Raw genomic sequence first — 20,608 nt, forward strand, 5'->3', positions numbered from 1 at the left:
AATGTCATAGTTTAGTATGTCGTCAAAAACTTGACAAAAATGTCATAGTATAGTATGTCGTCCAAAATTTGACCAAAATGTCATAGTTTAGTATGTCGTCCAAAACTTGACAAAAATGTCACAGTTTAGTATGTCGTCCAAAATTTGACCGAAATGTCATAGTTTAGTATGTCGTCCAAAATTTGACCGAAATGTCATAGTTTAGTAGGTCGTCCAAAACTTGACAAAAGTGTCATAGTTTAGTATGTCGTCCAAAATTTGACCGAAATGTCATAGTTTAGTATGTCGTCAGAAACTTGACAAAAATGTCATAGTTTAGTATGTCGTCCAAAATTTGACCGAAATGTCATAGTTTAGTATGTCGTCCAAAACTTGACAAAAATGTCATAGTTTAGTATGTCGTCCAAAATTTGACCGAAATGTCATAGTTTAGTATGTCGTCAAAAACTTGACAAAAATGTCATAGTATAGTATGTCGTCCAAAATTTGACCAAAATGTCATAGTTTAGTATGTCGTCCAAAACTTGACAAAAATGTCACAGTTTAGTATGTCGTCCAAAATTTGACCGAAATGTCATAGTTTAGTATGTCGTCCAAAACTTGACAAAAGTGTCATAGTTTAGTATGTCGTCCAAAATTTGACCGAAATGTCATAGTTTAGTATGTCGTCAGAAACTTGACAAAAATGTCATAGAATAGTATGTCGTGCAAAAAGAAGTATTTCAGACCTGGGATTGAACCCAGCACATTCTTGCAACAGTAATATAGTTACAACGTACTAACAACTACGCCACCATGCCACTCAGGTTTTTATAGTAAAATGTAATACTTTAGTATGTCGTCAAAAACTTGACCAAAATGTCATAGTTTAGTATGTCGTCCAAAATTTGACCGAAACGTCATAGTTTAGTATGTCGTCCAAAACTTGACAGAAATGTCATCGTTTAGTATGTCGTCCGAAATGTGACAAAAATGTCATAGTTTAGTATGTCGTCCAAAACTTGACAAGAAAGTCATAGTTTAGTATGTCGTCCAAAATTAGACAAAAATGTCATAGTTTAGTATGTCATCCAAAATTAATTTGACCAAAATGTCATAGTTTAGTATGTCGTCAAAAACTTGACAAAAATGTCATAGTATAGTATGTCATCCAAAATTTGACCAAAATGTCATAGTTAAGTATGTCGTCCAAAATTAGACAAAAATGTCATAGTTTAGTATGTCGTCCAAAATTTGACCGAAATGTCATAGTTTAGTATGTCGTCCAAAATTTGACCGAAATGTCATAGTTTAGTATGTCGTCAAAAACTTGACAAAAATGTCATAGTATAGTATGTCGTCCAAAATTTGACCGAAATGTCATAGTTTAGTATGTCGTCCAAAACTTGACAAAAATGTCACAGTTTAGTATGTCGTCCAAAATTTGACCGAAATGTCATAGTTTAGTATGTCGTCCAAAACTTGACAAAAATGTCATAGTTTAGTATGTCGTCCAAAACTTGACAAAAATGTCATAGTATAGTATGTCGTCCAAAATTTGACCAAAATGTCATAGTTTAGTATGTCGTCCAAAATTTGACCGAAATGTCATAGTTTAGTATGTCGTCAAAAACTTGACAAAAATGTCATAGTATAGTATGTCGTCCAAAATTTGACCAAAATGTCATAGTTTAGTATGTCGTCCAAAACTTGACAAAAATGTCACAGTTTAGTATGTCGTCCAAAATTTGACCGAAATGTCATAGTTTAGTATGTCGTCCAAAACTTGACAAAAGTGTCATAGTTTAGTATGTCGTCCAAAATTTGACCGAAATGTCATAGTTTAGTATGTCGTCAGAAACTTGACAAAAATGTCATAGAATAGTATGTCGTCCAAAATTTGACCGAAATGTCATAGTTTAGTATGTCGTCCAAAACTTGACAAAAATGTCATAGTTTAGTATGTCGTCCAAAATTTGACCGAAATGTCATAGTTTAGTATGTCGTCCAAAACGTCATAGTTTAGTATGTCGTCCAAAATTAGACAAAAATGTCATAGTTTAGTATGTCGTCCCAAACTTGACAAAAATGTCATAGTTTAGTATGTCGTCCAAAATTTGACCAAAATGTCATAGTTTAGTATGTCATGCAAAAAGAAGTATTTCAGACCTGGGATTGAACCCAGCACATTCTTGCAACAGTAATATAGTTACAACGTACTAACAACTACGCCACCATGCCACTCAGGTTTTTATAGTAAAATGTAATACTTTAGTATGTCGTCAAAAACTTGACCAAAATGTCATAGTTTAGTATGTCGTCCAAAATTTGACCGAAACGTCATAGTTTAGTATGTCGTCCAAAACTTGACAGAAATGTCATCGTTTAGTATGTCGTCCGAAATGTGACAAAAATGTCATAGTTTAATTTGTTGTCCAAAGTGTGACAAAAATTTCATAGTTTAGTATGTCGTCCAAAATGTGACAAAATGTCATAGTTTAGTAAGTCGTCCAAAACTTGTCAAAAATTTCATAGTTTAGTAAGTCTTCCAAAACTTGACAAAAATGTCATAGTTTAGTATGTCGTCCAAAACTTGACAAGAAAGTCATAGTTTAGTATGTCGTCAAAAACTTGACAAAAATGTCATAGTATAGTATGTCGTCCAAAATTTGACCGAAATGTCATAGTTTAGTATGTCGTCCAAAATTAGACAAAAATGTCATAGTTTAGTATGTCGTCCAAAATTTGACCGAAATGTCTTAGTTTAGTATGTCGTCCAAAATTTGACCGAAATGTCATAGTTTAGTATGTCGTCAAAAACTTGACAAAAATGTCATAGTATAGTATGTCGTCCAAAATTTGACCGAAATGTCATAGTTTAGTATGTCGTCCAAAACTTGACAAAAATGTCACAGTTTAGTATGTCGTCCAAAATTTGACCGAAATGTCATAGTTTATTATGTCGTCCAAAACTTGACAAAAATGTCATAGTTTAGTATGTCATCCAAAATTTGACCGAAATGTCATAGTTTAGTATGTCGTCCAAAACTTGACAAAAATGTCATAGTTTAGTATGTCGTCCAAAATTTGACCGAAATGTCATAGTTTAGTATGTCGTCCAAAACTTGACAAAAATGTCATAGTTTAGTATGTCGTCCAAAATTAGACAAAAATGTCATAGTTTAGTATGTCGTCCAAAATTTGACAAAAATGTCATAGTTTAGTATGTCGTCCAAAATTTGACCGAAATGTCATAGTTTAGTATGTCGTCCAAAATTTGACAAAAATGTCATAGTTTAGTATGTCGTCCAAAATTTGACCGAAATGTCATAGTTTAGTATGTCGTCAAAAACTTGACAAAAATGTCATAGTATAGTATGTCGTCCAAAATTTGACCAAAATGTCATAGTTTAGTATGTCGTCCAAAACTTGACAAAAATGTCATAGTTTAGTATGTCGTCCAAAATTTGACCGAAATGTCATAGTTTAGTATGTCGTCCAAAACTTGACAAAAATGTCATAGTTTAGTATGTCGTCCAAAATTTGACCGAAATGTCATAGTTTAGTATGTCGTCAAAAACTTGACAAAAATGTCATAGTATAGTATGTCGTCCAAAATTTGACCAAAATTTCATAGTTTAGTATGTCGTCCAAAACTTGACAAAAATGTCATAGTTTAGTATGTCGTCCAAAATTTGACCGAAATGTCATAGTTTAGTATGTCGTCCAAAACTTGACAAAAATGTCATAGTTTAGTATGTCGTCCAAAATTAGACAAAAATGTCATAGTTTAGTATGTCGTCCAAAACTTGACAAAAATGTCATAGTTTAGTATGTCGTCCAAAATTAGACAAAAATGTCATAGTTTAGTATGTCGTCCAAAATTAGACAAAAATGTCATAGTTTAGTATGTCGTCCAAAATTTGACCGAAATGTCATAGTTTAGTATGTCGTTCAAAACTTGACAAAAATGTCATAGTTTAGTATGTCGTGCAAAAAGAAGTATTTCAGACCTGGGATTGAACCCAGCACATTCTTGCAACAGTAATATAGTTACAACGTACTAACAACTACGCCACCATGCCACTCAGGTTTTTATAGTAAAATGTAATACTTTAGTATGTCGTCAAAAACTTGACCAAAATGTCATAGTTTAGTATGTCGTCCAAAATTTGACAAAAATGTCATAGTTTAGTATGTCGTCCAAAATTTGACCGAAATGTCATAGTTTAGTATGTCGTCCAAAACTTGACAAAAATGTCATAGTTTAGTATGTCGTCCAAAATTTGACCGAAAAATGTCATAGTTTAGTATGTCGTCAAAAACTTGACAAAAATGTCATAGTTTAGTATGTCGTCCAAAATTTGACCGAAATGTCATAGTTTAGTATGTCGTCCAAAATTAGACAAAAATGTCATAGTTTAGTATGTCGTCCAAAATTTGACCGAAATGTCATAGTTTAGTATGTCGTTCAAAACTTGACAAAAATGTCATAGTATAGTATGTCGTCCAAAATTTGACCAAAATTTCATAGTTTAGTATGTCGTCCAAAACTTGACAAAAATGTCATAGTTTAGTATGTCGTCCAAAATTTGACCGAAATGTCATAGTTTAGTATGTTGTCCAAAACTTGACAAAAATGTCATAGTTTAGTATGTCGTCCAAAATTAGACAAAAATGTCATAGTTTAGTATGTCGTCCAAAATTAGACAAAAATGTCATAGTTTAGTATGTCGTCCAAAATTTGACCGAAATGTCATAGTTTAGTATGTCGTCCAAAATTTGACCGAAATGTCATAGTTTAGTATGTCGTCCAAAAAGAAGTATTTCAGACCTGGGATTGAACCCAGCACATTCTTGCAACAGTAATATAGTTACAACGTACTAACAACTACGCCACCATGCCACTCAGGTTTTTATAGTAAAATGTAATACTTTAGTATGTCGTCAAAAACCTGACCAAAATGTCATAGTTTAGTATGTCGTCCAAAACTTGACAGAAATGTCATCGTTTAGTATGTCGTCCGAAATGTGACAAAAATGTCATAGTTTAATTTGTTGTCCAAAGTGTGACAAAAATTTCATAGTTTAGTATGTCGTCCAAAATGTGACAAAATGTCATAGTTTAGTTTTTTAAAAATCACGAAACACTGCATAATAATTTCCACATACACATGAATGGGAAACGGTCGAAAGATGGATAAAAACCAAGCCCACGTTAGAGCCTCACAGTGTCGTCATACTAACGTAGAAATGTGGTTGGAACTTCAAACGGGTCGCAAGACTTTTCTCACCTAAGTCAAAGTTTTGCTCCATATTAAGGCTTTTAAAAAATCTCAGTTTACGTTTTGTACTTTTTTTTGACGTTTCCTGATCTTATAATGAGTGTGTATTGCGTTCGTAGGCGTGGCACTAGAGTGGCACACTCTGCTGAGATCCAGAAAAATAATCACAAAAATCTCTGAACTCATCTCCTGCCCACAATTTCCAACCTACACAGACATGTTTTACATCAACACGTTGCTATGGTTGCTGTCTAACCCTGTGTGTTGTTTTCATTCTTTTTCCTATGACTTGCAGTTTTTCTTGAAATCACCTAAAAGTGCAGAGAGTTCTGGTCAAAGCTCTCATTCACTCCCATGTTAAAAGTCTGGTTTGGAGTTTTGGAAAAATCAAGACTAGGGTGATTTTAAAACTGTAATTTCTCTGTCAATTCACACCCGTTTGTCACCAATTTAAATGTGGGAGCTGCTAAAGGCCTCCTGACGCTTAGCAGAATAAATGCAGTACGATTACAATAGATGCTTGCGCTGCAATGCATTCTAGTGAGAACTCTAAGTTCTAACAATGTGCTTATAATTATGTATTTGCTGGCTGTCGCTTTAAAACGAGACAGTGCAAATGTGGGAACTCCTGAGACCAGTGCAATTTCTTTTGAGGCATGTCCTGGAATTAGTTACAGCGACTCCAGTGTCCAATGTGTTGTCAGGTATTGCACAACATTTCACTTCAAGTCTAAGCAAGTGAGCTATGCTAGACGGTGACTTCAAAAGAGTTAAATTTAAAGTTAAGTTCAACTTTTTGCCCCTAACTGATTTCCTTCATCGAGGTTGGGGCAGCGTCGAACAAGTTTCTCTCCTGAATTCTGTTTCCAAAGTTTGGGCACACGTTCATCACAGATGGCAAAAGAAAAAAAAACCTGGGCAGACCATATTTTTTGTTGTGTGTTTTTGGTTCTTGTTGAGTACAGTAAATAGTGGCAAGATGCATCCCTTACACACATGAATAGGTTTTGCAAAACGTCAGTAAATCGGACTAAACATTTACTGCCACACCATTGATGTTATCTGATGTGTTATCACACCAGGTTTGTCAAAAGAACCAAATAACCAGACAATGATTATTTTTTTGATTTGAATTATTTTTTCATACAGTGTTCCAACATCACAGTACAATTACAGTGTCTTCGTGTGCCCAATCACTGTCACTCCCCTGAAGGCTGGACTGACTCAGACTCGTGCCATCTCAAAAAAGCGGAGGCCACTTCAACATGTATGAATGTGTCCAAACAACACGTGATCATCTCACAGCAGTTTAAGACCTAAGAGGTTTATGAGAAACATAAACCTTTTCATATCTTCAGATCGTCTATTCTAGTCTTGTTGCTGCTGTGTTTGGCACCGCGGCTGGGCCGGGATTGCGTTGGTGACCCAGGGGCCGATCCTGCTCCCTTCTTCCCTTTCAGGTCACATTCCTCTGGCTTGCTGCTGCTCCTTTCCACCGCTAGGTTGTCCTTATTCTGTTTGTAAGCCGCCTTGCTGTGGTAGGGGTGGAAGGACGAGTCTGTGCCCTCAGACAGAGGGGAGAGGTCGTAGCTCGGCACAGGAGGGTAGGCGGGCTGGACTTGGTGGTGCCCGTGAAAATAGTCATCATAACTCGGGGCAAAGGGCACAGTGGCATCTTTGGAGTTATTCCCACCAGCCTGTTGACGTCTTCTGAAGGTAATGCCCTGGCGACACTTGGTGAAGCCCAGGTGGTAGACCTCTATGAGGTTTAGGAGCAGAGACACGCTGGCCACCCCCAGCATGAAGATGATAAAGATGGTTTTCTCAGTGGGTCGGGATATGTAGCAGTTTACCACATTGGGGCAGGGCGGTCTGTCACATGTGTACATGGGCTTCAGTTCAAAGCCATACAAGAGATACTGAGCCACAATAAAGCCTACCTCAAACAGGGTTTTAAAAATCACATTAAAGACATATGTGCGTAAAAGCTCCCCCTGCAGGCGCACTCTGCCCTTGTCATCCCTCACCAGGGCCTTTTTGTGGTGAGCTCCCACAATGAGGGCCTGCTTGTCTGAATGATGTGCTTGTTCCTTCGCCTGCTCCTTCGCCTTATGCTTTTCCTCCATCCGCACGAGATGGACGATGTGCCCCAGGTAGATCAATGTCGGCGTGGACACGAAGATGATCTGCAACACCCAGAAGCGGACATGGGAGATGGGGAAGGTGATGTCATAGCACACATTCTCGCAACCAGGCTGCTTGGTGTCACAGGTGAAGCCCGACAGCTCGTCACTCCAGACTTTCTCCGTCGCAGCGCTCAGGATCAGAATGCGGAAGATGAACAGGACGGTGAGCCACACTTTCCCCACCACCGTGGAGTGCTCCTGGGCTTTTTCTAGGAGCCTTCCTAGGAGGTTCCAGTCCCCCATAGCTGAGTGAGCCCAGACCTGGGACTGTCAAAGCAGTGAAAAGAGTTCAAATACAACAACAGTCACTTTTCTCTGATTTTTGAATGATATATCAAGTAAATCTTTTCCATGAAAACATAAACCTAACCTAGAGGTCAAAGCCAGCATCAGTTAAGCTTTCAAATGTCTTACCTAAGTTCAGCAGCGTTCAGACCAAATGAGTCTCAAGGGAGCCAAGTGACTAAGTGAGCGTGGGACTCGGCTGCTGAGCAGGTAGATTGGCCTTTTCCATGTGGACTCAGAACAGGATTATATTTACTTTAGGAGGGTATATATTTGGCAAGTGTGGACAGGGTGGGGGGGTCGTTTCCAGTCATAAGTCTGTGGCTGCTGGCCTTCAGGACCCAAGCCACAGCAACATGATCCACACGAACTGAAATCAAACACCAGGCAGATGTGGTGGAAGTGTGAATTAGAAACAGTTGAGTAATGTTGGTATTGTCCTGAAACACGCTATGTTATAAATATATTCTGCTTCTGATGGATGGACGGCACAGTCAGACGACAGTAATGTGGTGGGTATATGCTGCCATGGGGAAGATTAAACTGATACCTGCTGACTTGTGCCAGGTGGAATGAGCTGAAAAAAAATCTATCATATCTAGTTTCAGTTTAAGCCTCTCAGACTTTGTAAGTCACGGTAACAAAGGGAAAAAAATATATAGAACACTTAATTTAAAAAGTAAAGGTGAAGAGGTTTTTTAAGAGTGTAAGTAGTACTGTGTTCCCACACAAGATAGCCGTAAACAAACTGCAGCCTTTGGCCACAAAATCCACCTTAAATTATTTGAATTTGGTCTAAATTTATCTCCAGAAAATCCAGAGAGAACATTCAACGTCTCAAAGAATCACACATAAAGTTATATTTACTGGTTGGACCCACCTTGTTAGCTCATTCATCTCCTGTGGCGAAGCACTACACGTCGTTGAGGGTCCATGGAGCTGCTCTTCATCGCTTACAGGCCTCAGAGCAAAACTGATCTTCTGGCCCCCAGCGATGCCCATGAATGGGCAGGGAGAGTGGTGGTCTCCTGCTGGCCTCCACCTCTGTCCACACCAGCAAATCCCCCGAGTCAGTCTTCTGTCTTCAGATTCAGCTCAGGCAGGAATCAGGATCCAGGCCCCAGGGTCTTCCACTGAGCACAACACATGAACACAACCCACTGGATGCACTCGCAACCATGTCTGACTGACCTGCCTGCTCACCCTCCCTGCTCCTCCTGGTTAAATTTGGCTCAGGGTAAACTCTGCAATATAAACTATTAAAGCCCCCCTACTCTCTGGGAAGAGTGAGTGACGGGGCAGCTGGCCAATCGTGTTGTCTGGTGAATCTGTCTGACCACAAGTGCCTTGGGGGTCTAAATATAGCAGGAGGGTCTCTCCTATCATGGGGGGTTGTGGGGTAGGAGTCAGATGAGTAGCCATTTGCATCCTCAACTTACAAATCACAATGGCAGGAAGGGAGGAAAATGTTCAGCTTTAGAATAACAGCAGTCCCTGATTGGAGGAACCAAACAGAAGAAGACTGCAGAAAATAATCATTTTTTTATCAATTCAGGAAAAACTCACTGTAATAATAATAATAATAATAATAATAATAAAAAAAGTCTGTTTGAGCAATTGTATTTGTCAAATTATCAGGCAATTTATTTCACCATGTTACATGATATACACACAGTATATTGCGTTTTCCCCATTTTTTTTAAAGGTACAGTGTGTAAAAAAAAAATTGCATGCTACAGCTGAATATCCCTCACCTCACCACTCACTTCCACTCAGAACCTATGTAGCCTTCAATTAGCATCCAACTTAAAACAAACACACAAAAAAGTTTAGTTTTGTCCATTGTGGGCTATTGTAAGAACACAATTGTGGTTCAGACAAATCGGCTCCTGATACAAATATGAAAAGCTCATTCTGGGGTAATGAAAAGTGATCGTACACTTAAAGTAAAATGAGGTCATTTCTTTTTTTAGTTTCAATTACTGTCAAATAAACAGAATTTCACCTACATTTTACACACTGCACCTTTAAATCTGTATTGTTTACCTTGATGTAAACTGATAACATTAACATACAGGGTTTCTGTATGCATTACAGTGTACATAAAAACAGGTTAAGTTCATCACATACCAGCGTATGACACATGATCAGAGACAATAAATGTTAAAAAAAAGGAGGCCAAACTCAGACATTCACCAGCGATAACTAGAAAATAAAACTGCAGTAACATAAATAAGTCATATATACAAGTGCCTAAATATGTTTTTCAATCCAAGCTAAAGTAAACGGCTAAATCTGAATCTGATATGTACAGTACCGGGAATTACCTTAAAGCGAGACGAGAAGGAATAAATGAATGAGCAATTGTAATTGTGCAGTGTCGTCAGTTCAACATCATGACTGAAATAAAAGTTGTTAAATGTTTAAAAGTCAGGCTGTGGAAAAGTTTGAGAGAAAACTATTTAAAATGCCCTTTCTCTCCCTTCAAGCTGGCGTTACACAGTGTGATGACAGTGTGTTGTCGAAAACCAAACATATTTGGTTTTCTAGCACCAATAGTAGCAGCCTTCTGCAGAAAAAAAGTTGGCGTATAAGCAACAGAGTCCGAAGAAATCCAAGCATCTGCCCACTGGCATGGAGAAACAATACTGTTCCTACAAGCCGTGCTTTGACTCAGACTGGAATAAATAAGATACAAAGTAGCCTTTTTTAAATCTTAATAAAAAGGTTGACTTTCCATCCAGCATTTTCTTTTTATATATAGTAAACTCTACCCGAAACCATGTATATTTGACATTACTGCAAAGCACTTTCCAAACTTTATCCTCCATTTGTTTTTGTTTGCTCTCCAGGCGTTCGCCCGTTGAAAACCTTTTCATGAAGACTTGAAGGAAACATCTTTGAAATGATTTATTCACGTTTGGTTTTCAGAACGTGCTTTCAAACGGAGCCAAATTACACGGAGGACTCGGGAAAAGTCTGTTGGATGGTGTGTCCGTGTAACTGATGAGAAACTGATAAGCGAAACTAGAGTCAGGTTTCCAAACGGCAACGTTTAGAACGCATAAATATTCATGTTCAACTTCTCATATCTATGTTCTGTGTTTCATAAATGCAACTATTCTGGCACAAATGTCAGGCGTCAAACCAGGACAAAAACAAGACACACCTGCTGCATTTCATCTATACAGATTAAAGCGATCCGTCACACAACAAGAGCCCAACTTTGACGATAATAAATGGAAGCACAATCCTCATAGTCATGGTTTGTTTAGCCCAAGCAATCATCCTACCATGGCAACTTGGCAGCTCTTCTTAGTAAAATGAATTAAAGCTGCTTCAAAGGGGGAAGAAAAAAAAAAAAACAACAGGCAAAATCCAAACAAATTAAGGTAAATTTGGCAAATTGTGGAAGAAAAGAAGATATTTTCCCTTAATCTTCACTACTGGCTCTGTAAATAGTTTAGACAAATTTAAACAGCAACTCACACTTGAGTCAGTAAAACAAGAACCAATAGGTGACGCATAAATACACATATATACATATGTACATGTGTATATGTATTGGACATGTTGGATTAGTTTAATGGGAGACAAAAAGGCAGAGTCTCAGAAAGCAGAACACCTCTCAGCCTTCTCACTCGGGCTCTTTTTGGTCACAGTGAACTTAGACTTGAGAGGGTGATCTGCTATCAGCTGATTGATTTCATTTTGCCTGTAAGAAGACAGTCCTCGACTTATCCAAGCCGCCTTGGACTCGTCCTCAGAACCCCGAGAGCAGCGTTTGCAGGCCCTGCCGATGAGGTATGCCACCTCGGCCAGATTGAGCAGCACACACACCCCAGACACCGCCAGCATGAACACAGTGAATATAGTCTTCTCTGTCGGCCTGGAGACAAAACAGTCCACTGTGTTGGGGCAAGGGAACGAGTCACACTTCACCAAACGCACCATCTTAAAGTCAGGATAGATCAAGTAGAAGATGTAGAGGAAGGCCACCTCAAGGACAATGCGAAAAACGATGCTGATCATGTACGTCCACCACAAAGCTCCAGTGATCTGAAACTTCTGATTCTTGATGTGCTCCAGCTCCTTGGGGCTGGCGCGCCCCGTCCTCTTCAGGATCTTCTTGTCGATGTGGCGGCGGTGGGCCACATGCATGGCCACCAACAGGGCAGGGGTGGAGACCAGGATGAGCTGGAGCGCCCACAGGCGGATGTGCGAGATGGGGAAGAACTGGTCGTAACACACGCTGTCGCAGCCGGGCTGCTGGGTGTTGCAGGTGAAGCCGGACTTCTCGTCTCCCCAAACGCTCTCGGCAGCCACAACCAGGACCAGGATACGGAAGATGAAGATCACGGAGAGCCAAACGCGTCCGATCCCTGTAGAGTGCCTGTTTACGCCGCTGATCACGGCATAAAAGGACCCCCAGTTCATTTTTGACTCCAGGTCTGAAGAAGAGGGACAACAATTTAGTCAGGATTAAAGGGACATTTTATTCATCAATGTTAAGAAAATATGCTACAAAAGAATATTATGGTAAATAAAAAAAAAATTCAAATAATATTTAATTAATTCATATTTGCATAAAGTCACATTTATATTAATGGAAGACAACATTATAAAAATCACTGGGCTATAAATCACCCACAAACAACTTAATAATGCAGTAATATTCGGTTGCTTATTAGTTTTTAGAGGTTTACCAGGCTTAGCCGGCAGTGCAAGCGGCGTAAGCAGCGCCGGGTCCGAAGAAGACCATCTTGAGGTGTGGCCTGAGCATCGAACTGGATTTGTTCGACAGACAAGAAGTGCCAAGTCGCCAGTTGGCCGTATAAAGACAGGGGCGATGGCTTACCACCGTGCCCCGTCACAGGACGCAACAAATTCGAAGCCAATTGCGAAACATTCGCCAGGACACGTGGTCAAGTCACCCTGTATTAATACTCTACTCCCAAACTGACCTACAGCCCAGTTGCAGACAGATTGTCAGACTGCCAGACAATTTCTCCAAGACACCAGCAAGACATTCATCTCATGACTATTTTTTTTTCCTCTTACGATGTGAGAGATCTCATTGTTTGCAAGAAAGGTTACAGATTTGACCAGAGTGCCCTGATGAAAACTCAAAATGACTCGACTTCACTCTGCAGGAGGACAGGAATGCAAAACAAGTTATACGTCCAGCTGACAGGCATGTCAGCCGTAAGTCACACAAACATCTGACCTCACTGCACTCTCGCTGTTAGTAAACAGAGGGAAAATTACAGTCCGTGTATTTTACCTTCCGCTGTGGTGGTACACACAAATGTGTACAGATCAGGTGGAAATGAATGAAAATATTGTGTTTTTTATGAAGCCAAAAGGCTGGACAGAGAACACCATGCGTCTGGGAAATGCTAATCATTCCTCCGCCACTAGCCACTGCCCTGCACCGGAGCGGTCATATGCTCTTATATAAACCATTTACATACAATGGCAGCCTTTATTGGGCTGCAACAAGACTCTTTAGAATTCAGATCAAACGCCTCGATTTCCGCCTACCCCAGGCAAAAGAAGGAATCTGTGTGGACACAAAAGGCCTTGGCCTGCCACATTATTTATTGTGCTTGGCAGAGAAGGGGAGTGAGGGAAGCTTTTTTTTTTTTTTTCTGACCTGAGCCACTGTCACCGAGAGAATAGTCACTCACAGGTTTGAAGATTAATCTGAAGAAAAAAAAAATATAAACATGGTGAAAATTAACATTTACAGACAAATGTACTGTAATTGAAACCATTGACCCTTTCAATTTAGTTTTTAGCCATTTGTTCAAGCTGTTTTACAATATTGAAGCAGCATTTCATACGCATTTATAACCCCTAATTTTTATGCCTGATTCCATCCTTGTGTGTGTGTTTTATGTATTTTCAACAGCAAGTCATTTCATAACAAACTTAATTCTGGTGTCTTGATATTCATGAGCACATTTATACCAAAGCCTATGCCAAGTGGGACAAATATCCATTCATTTTGGTTAAAGGTTAAAAGGCTACAACCGTCTCAGCCATGCTTCTGACTGAGCGAACACAATATATCAACAAAACATTAGCTTAACTTTCAACGGATTACAAATTATTCTTTTTTTGGGAGCTTTCACATATTGCTTGAGTCAAACTCCTCCTCACAACAGTAGTTATTTACAGTGACAACAAACTGAACGCCAAGTGAAAACACAATGTGGTCGTTTGTCATGTTCCATCAGATGACCTATGGCAGTTCACTGTGCCATGAGCATTTCTGCGTCATTCATGACAGATTTAGTGGGAGGGGGTTTGCGAGGCCTGCTAATTCTTTGAATGAACTAAGCCTCATTTATATTCTCTCGACGACTACACAATAGAGAGATGAGGTATGCCAGTGTATATATACACACACACATCTTTATTACAGCAGTCAACATATTTTTACATGGAGTAAATAATAGATCTGCCACAGTTCACTGAAGATAGGGATACAAAAAAATGAAATGAAGACTAATCTAACTGAACATAGAACATAGTAGTAGAACTAGTATAAATCAGCACCTGATGCAAACTTCCCTTATTTAAAAGAGGGACAGCAAAACACAACTATGTCTAATAGGAAGACATATATATATATCGATATATATATACTTGTGTGTGTATATATAAATATATATGTATTTTTTTCTATATATAATATATAGATATACATATATATATATATAAAAATATTAACACTTTCCCATCAATTCTTTGAAAAGACATTAGATTCCTTATCTTCTACAATGAGAATCTTTTTTGTAGAACATTATTGAATTTTACAGAAGGTCAAAACAGAATCTTCCAAGTTCAAATAATCTTATAGAGCATGTTCACTTTAACACTCACATTCAATAGACAATTATGTAGCCTTTACTGTATGAACTGCAGTCCTAAACATTAAAATACACAATGCAGATATGTTCTACTGCAGTAAATGCCGTTCTCATTATATTCAAATATCCTCCATTTATTGTTGTACTGCAAAGTGCCCATCACAGCAGTTTGTCAAATACTCCTAAGTCCTCTGCATGTTCACTTGTCAATAGAAAGTGCGTGATATATTTAAAATGTGTCTCAGGATTTTTAGACAAAAAAATCAAGCATTTCCTGCTTTTATTGCTCCCTCTTGTTTTGAGCGTAGCACGAGATGAGGTATTTGCCCCAGTCAGAGTCCTGTTTCTTCATTTTATGTTGAACTGTGCCTAAAAAGTAAAAAACAGGATTTTGAATGAATATGAAATGTGCTGCTAAGGTCTCACTTAGATTATACTGCCACCTACTGTAGAAGTAACACTGAAAGTGTTAAAAAAACGTTCCAAACATTGACTCCACATACTTTTTGTGAAACTGCCTTTCTTCAGTTCGCTGTGTTTCGCGTGTCCATTCTGGGCCAGTCTCAAAGACAGTGATGCTCCCCTCCTAAAAGGAATAATAAAATAAAGGAAGCGTCTTCAAAAAAGTATACATACTGGGGTGGAAAACATTTTTATTTGTATACAATTTTTGAATGACTTTGTGGATTAGCATAAAAACAATTTACATTACAGTCCACTAGATGGTGCAAAGTGTTCACTCTCACTGGAGCTGTAGGGTGAGTATATCGCAATATATGATTTTGCAAATACTCAGTATTTTGCAGTATCATGATAATATTGTATCGTGGTGTCTCGGGCAATGTCAGGCAGTGACACAGAACTACTTTATAGAAATAAATACACACTCTTACACATAATAGCCAGTTATATTAGATATATGGCATGTTTTAACAAGATACAATCCATCAATAAATCTTGGTGACTACAACTCAATATTTCTAAACTCACAATGAAACTGTTTCATTATTTCATGATTCACAAGTACCTCATAGCTCCGAGCTTTCCCTTTTCCAAAAACAGCTCGACAGTAACGTTTGGCGCCTGTGGGTAAAGTCTGGCATAAAGTGTCCTGTTGTGCACCATGTCTTTGAACCAGCCCACTGACTCCTCAGACCAGTCTGTCCCGTTAACAGGCGTCACCTGCAGGGCGACAGGAAACGAGACACAAAATAGCATGAACTGCGATAATTCATTTCCTTTATCACTGAGCAACAGATAAGGCCGTGACTAATCATGTGGACAAATGCCAATGAATGAGTCTACGCTCTCACAGCACAGTATTTAACCGTTTCCGTCTATGCAAATCCTAAGAGGGATAACATGCGCGGATAATCTTAAAATGGAGATTTATGTACTAGTTTATATACATGGTGGGAATGAAGAAGCCTCTAATGATCTGGAAAAAACAACAAAAAACTAAACACAGCTTACATTTGCAAGTGAGACCTGTACAGCCTGAAGTGGAAGAACAGCCATTTCTGGGGTCAACTCCTTGATGCACAGCAGTGACACACAGGCAGTGTCACCATGGTCCAGCCTCCTCACCTCCACCTTGATCGAAGTCTCACTCCCAGCACCATGACTGGAGTCATCATCTTACATCCAACAAAACAGAGCATGGCAGGTTAAGTGCAGCAGGAAGTTTCCAATTGGCCACATGCGAGTGAAGTGACACTGCTACCATCTAGAGGAATGCATTTGCAAAACCATTCCAAAAAAAACAAACCCACCTCCAATTACACCACATATCTTCGTCACCTGAGCCCTGCACCATTGTTCCTGTTTAGGGAACCAGCCCATTACTTGGGTTCCAATGTCTGGAATGCAGTTCTGTTCTGCATATGAGCGACTGGCTTTCCAGCTGCTGCAAATGAGAGCAAAAAATAATGACAACCAGAAACATGTGGATTATTAAAAAGGGGGGGGGGGGATCTACAAAGAAAGCTGTAATAAAAAAGGGATAAGTGGCTCTGTAGGTCCTGTAAATGCGATCAGGGAATCAGCAAGGGTTATGAAAAGCTGAGAGAAAGCAGTGTAGAGATTAGAATCCATGATGAACAACTTACTCTGCGACAAGGGCCTGCAGCCCGGTGAAGGAGTCTGCGTGCTGGATATAAAAGTTGCTTGGGCTGACAATATGTGACACCAAAACCTCAATCTCTTTAAACCTCCGGACCCGAAACTCAGGAATGGTAACACTGCTGCTTGTTGGGGTTTTCGCGTCAACATAATTGTCCTCCCTCTCAGATTCTGTGCACTGGGAAGTTTGGGTTTTCCACTGGATGTTTACACAAGAGCTCTCCACTTGAGCAGCTGTATTTTGGCAGCCTTCATTTTTTGCTGGGCTGTCATCGGTGTGTGCTTGTTGCACCTCAGTTAAAATGTCTCCAATATCCCACAATTCAGTCTTAGTTGCAATCAAACACGTGTAGGTCAGCGTGCCGCTCGATTCCACTCGTTTGACTCTGAAGACGGGGCCTTGGTCTTCCATATTAGCACACAATGTTTTCCGGGCTTTTGACTCGATAACATCGTCTGACTCAACGTTTCTGAATTGGTAGCTTTGGGTTTTGGTGTTAGACGACATAGACTGTGGCGAACCTGAAGGGTGTGTACTTCTATTCCACTCCATCACAGTGACCTCTTGTGCACCCACGTTCTTAGCTTTGGCTCTGAGGAAGTGCAGCAGCTGAGAGGATGTTTGTTTTTGGTGTTGCACCTGGAAATGACCCTCCCATCCCCAGCTAATAACTGGTGTTAATTTTTTTGGTTTTGGATTACTTAACTCTGGGAATATAGCTTCTAATGGTGGTAGTAGTAGTGGTGGTCTCTCTGGATTCACCTTGGGGCTCTGATTCATGGCAGGTTGCGGAATCACATCATCGCGTTGGCTTTTCTCCTCATAAATAACAGCTTGTTCATTTTCTTTGACCCTTAAGTGACAAGATGAGCTCTTAGTTTGAACAGCGCTGTTGTAGCTGGACGAGATGCAGTAGATCATGTCATCCTCTTGGGCTGCTACAGGCTGGGAAATGAGGAAATGTTTCAGCTGCTGAAGGGACAGTGTCCCTCCAAGCACCTGGACTGATTTCACAATAGAGCTTGCCATGAGCACGTTCTGCAACATGGGCCCAAACTTGAGAACATCTGTTATCATGATCCGCTTGTCTCCAAGTGACTGAGGGTGGTTTGTTCTCATACCCATCTTGACAGCAGGCTGGACACAAACTTGTGGCTCTGTTGATAAGAGAAGCAGGAAGAGGGTTTTGTAAAGAAAAACTGCACTTATTTTTTTTAATTTTTCTTCCCTGGATAGTGGCGGTACACAAGACAACATTTATCTTAAACACGGAAATGCAATGTTAGGTACTGTTCACATTCAGAAATGTTTGAGCGCAAAAATTCATTGATTTAAAAAGGAAGAAGCACATATGGGTGTGATACTGTTGTGAAACACTTTTCCAAATGACAACATGTCAACGCTTTTCAAAATTGGCAAGAGCTTTCAGAGCGTCTTTTAAAGCATATTGACACTCAGGCAAAATAGATAGGTCAAACTGGTCTCTATCCACTCTGAAATAAGCTTTGCAACTGCAATCATTAAGATGAAGCTCCTGATGTCGAGCAGCAAAGCTACAGGAAGGGAAATCAGGTGCTACTAATACATTCATCTTTGTTTTTTTTCCTCTTCTATGGGGTTTAATGTCAGCTTGCATCTATGATGTTGCCATAACTACCATCTTCTGGAGTTAGGAAACTACAACATTATCCAACTGGTCACATTATTTTGTTTCTCTCATCTCTGTGTTCATCTGTTTTGATTATGTTCAAATTCAAATTGCATTGGTTCACTGAGATAACTTAGCAATTTTCCAGTCAGGTCAGCAGCTCCCAGAATTTGGTTTCTTGGTAACATGCAAGTCCTTGATTAGGAACCCCTTTTATTGTGCAATGTTTGACACTACACAGACACGCAGCTAAAATGATATGATTAACTTCTGACTTACCAGCTACAAATTCCTCCAGTAATGCTGAGAGTTTGTCTATTGTACGGCATTTTGCATCCAGAACATTTGCCAGGTCAATGAACACACAGGCTGGAAGAGATGAATTCAAGAAACCTTGGATGTCGTCATAGGCCTGAAAGAAAAGTGAAACAACCATAAGTTGTTGTTTTTCTGTTCATTATAAAAATGCCAGTAAAAATGTATTCTGAGCTTAATAAACACATGAACACTTGACAGTTTAAAACAAATCAGTTATTCCTACAGACTGGTTCAGGACCCACAGGTCAAACTTTTATTGGCTCACTCAATCAATTTCTATTTTTAACTTTTATTTTAAATGTATCAAAATACATACTGTTGCAAATCATCCATCTCTTGGAAATTACAGGAATGACAGCAAACAAATTGCTTTTGCTTATTTATTGTGCAATATATTCTTGTCACTTTTTATACTGTGAATTTGGTTGTGATGGTTTGTTTTCTCTTACAAAAAGTAGGCATTTATACAAGAAGTTTGGTTTACGCAAAAATAAACAAAGTTCTTTTTTAAAAATGAGACATCCCATTGAACTCTGACCACATAATGTCAAGTGTCTCCATTGTGTTGCCAGTCAATAATTGAAATTTGCACCACAGCTCTGGAAACAAATTACAATCAATTATCAATCATTGTTATGAGTCCCATTGCTATTGGCAATCTCAGTCAAGTCAATTAAACCGCCTAACTTGTTATTTATCTGGTTAGGGACATAAGAACCCAGCGTGTGGCACGTGCAAACACCCACATAATGATGCCATGTAGCAAACAAACAGCAATTAATCTCACCTTGCCGATGAAATTGTTGAGTTCTTGTTCTAGTGTTTTCTTGGCGTTTTCCAGCAAGAAAAGCTTGTAAATTAGCAGCACTTTATGTGTGTCTATAGAGGACTGCAGGTGGTGGCGGCGGGCGAGTTGCTGTTGCTGGAGAGGAGTCATGGTCAAAGGAGCGGGATCCGTGTCCGTGTCCGTATCTGCTGCTGCTGCTGCTGCTGGAGCCCGGGCTTTGACTCGCGCGGCTGTTGGCTAATGCGCGCTAATTAGCTAATGCGAGCTAATTAGCTATTTAGCTAGGTGGAGTTACTCTTATTAAATATTTACTGTGACGGTGTTAGGCTGACGACCTCCGCTGGTACTCTGCTGTTTTGCTGTTTATAGTTAAACTTCTCCTACCCCTTCCTCCCCAGTAAACCACAAGGGGACCGCAGTCTTGAAATCTGTTGTCACGTTTGCCGTAGTCCTCATCAAATGGGAAGATTCCGTGTAAAGTTACGTTCAAATCATTCAAATTCAAAATCAAAAAACTTTATTGATCCACCAAGGGGAAATTCAAGTCCAGTGACTGTTTGTATTTTTATTTTATTCTCATTTCTTAACTGAGCTGTTGTGAATGTGTGTTTCCCCCCCTGGGGGAGGAATAAAGTCATTCAATTCAATTCAGAATTTACAGTGGTAGATAGCGGTAGAGATAGAGGACACACACCCGGAACAGTACAAACCGGGACAACAACACATAGACAGAAAGGCTGTATTTATACAGCTTAAGAGTTGTCTGTGGCAGATTCCCACCCTAATGTTTGAGTATGAGAAGTTTGGCTTATATAGCCAGTTGTTTTTTAGATTTATCATCACTAATGTGTGATAATGACTAATGTGTGATGACTATTGCATTATATAAATGTTAAAAAAATACATGCTCTGAAATGTATTAAATTGCATACAAACCCTTTTTTTTTAACTTTTATGATACACATCTTTTGTTAACTTGACAAAGTAAAAAAGAGACAGATAGAAAAGAAATGGATCATTCTGGTCACATGCATTATAACTAAAGTAACATGCCTGAGCAGGAGGTACAGTTATTTATGTTCAAAGAAAGGGAGTATATGTTAAAAGTCATCAGGAAAAT

General features: G+C 39.3%; 1 protein-coding gene and 1 pseudogene across 1 annotated transcript; both read right to left on the reverse strand.

Moving 5' to 3' along the window:
• Window positions 1–6,379: 6,379 nt before the first annotated feature.
• On the reverse strand, window positions 6,380–8,941 carry LOC131472765 (gap junction alpha-3 protein-like). Its single transcript, XM_058650209.1, has 3 exons — window positions 8,616–8,941; window positions 7,865–8,105; window positions 6,380–7,717 (listed from the first exon to the last, which is right to left on the reverse strand). Exon 3 carries the CDS (start codon window positions 7,691–7,693, stop codon window positions 6,611–6,613), a length of 1,083 nt encoding a protein of 360 aa, XP_058506192.1. The 5' UTR covers window positions 7,694–7,717; window positions 7,865–8,105; window positions 8,616–8,941; the 3' UTR covers window positions 6,380–6,610.
• A 574-nt stretch (window positions 8,942–9,515) lies between these two features.
• Window positions 9,516–19,954, reverse strand: LOC131472766 (uncharacterized; annotated as a pseudogene).
• Window positions 19,955–20,608: the final 654 nt, after the last annotated feature.

Source organism: Solea solea, chromosome 14 (genome assembly GCF_958295425.1).
Source record: "Solea solea chromosome 14, fSolSol10.1, whole genome shotgun sequence".
Lineage (NCBI taxonomy): Eukaryota > Metazoa > Chordata > Actinopteri > Pleuronectiformes > Soleidae > Solea > Solea solea.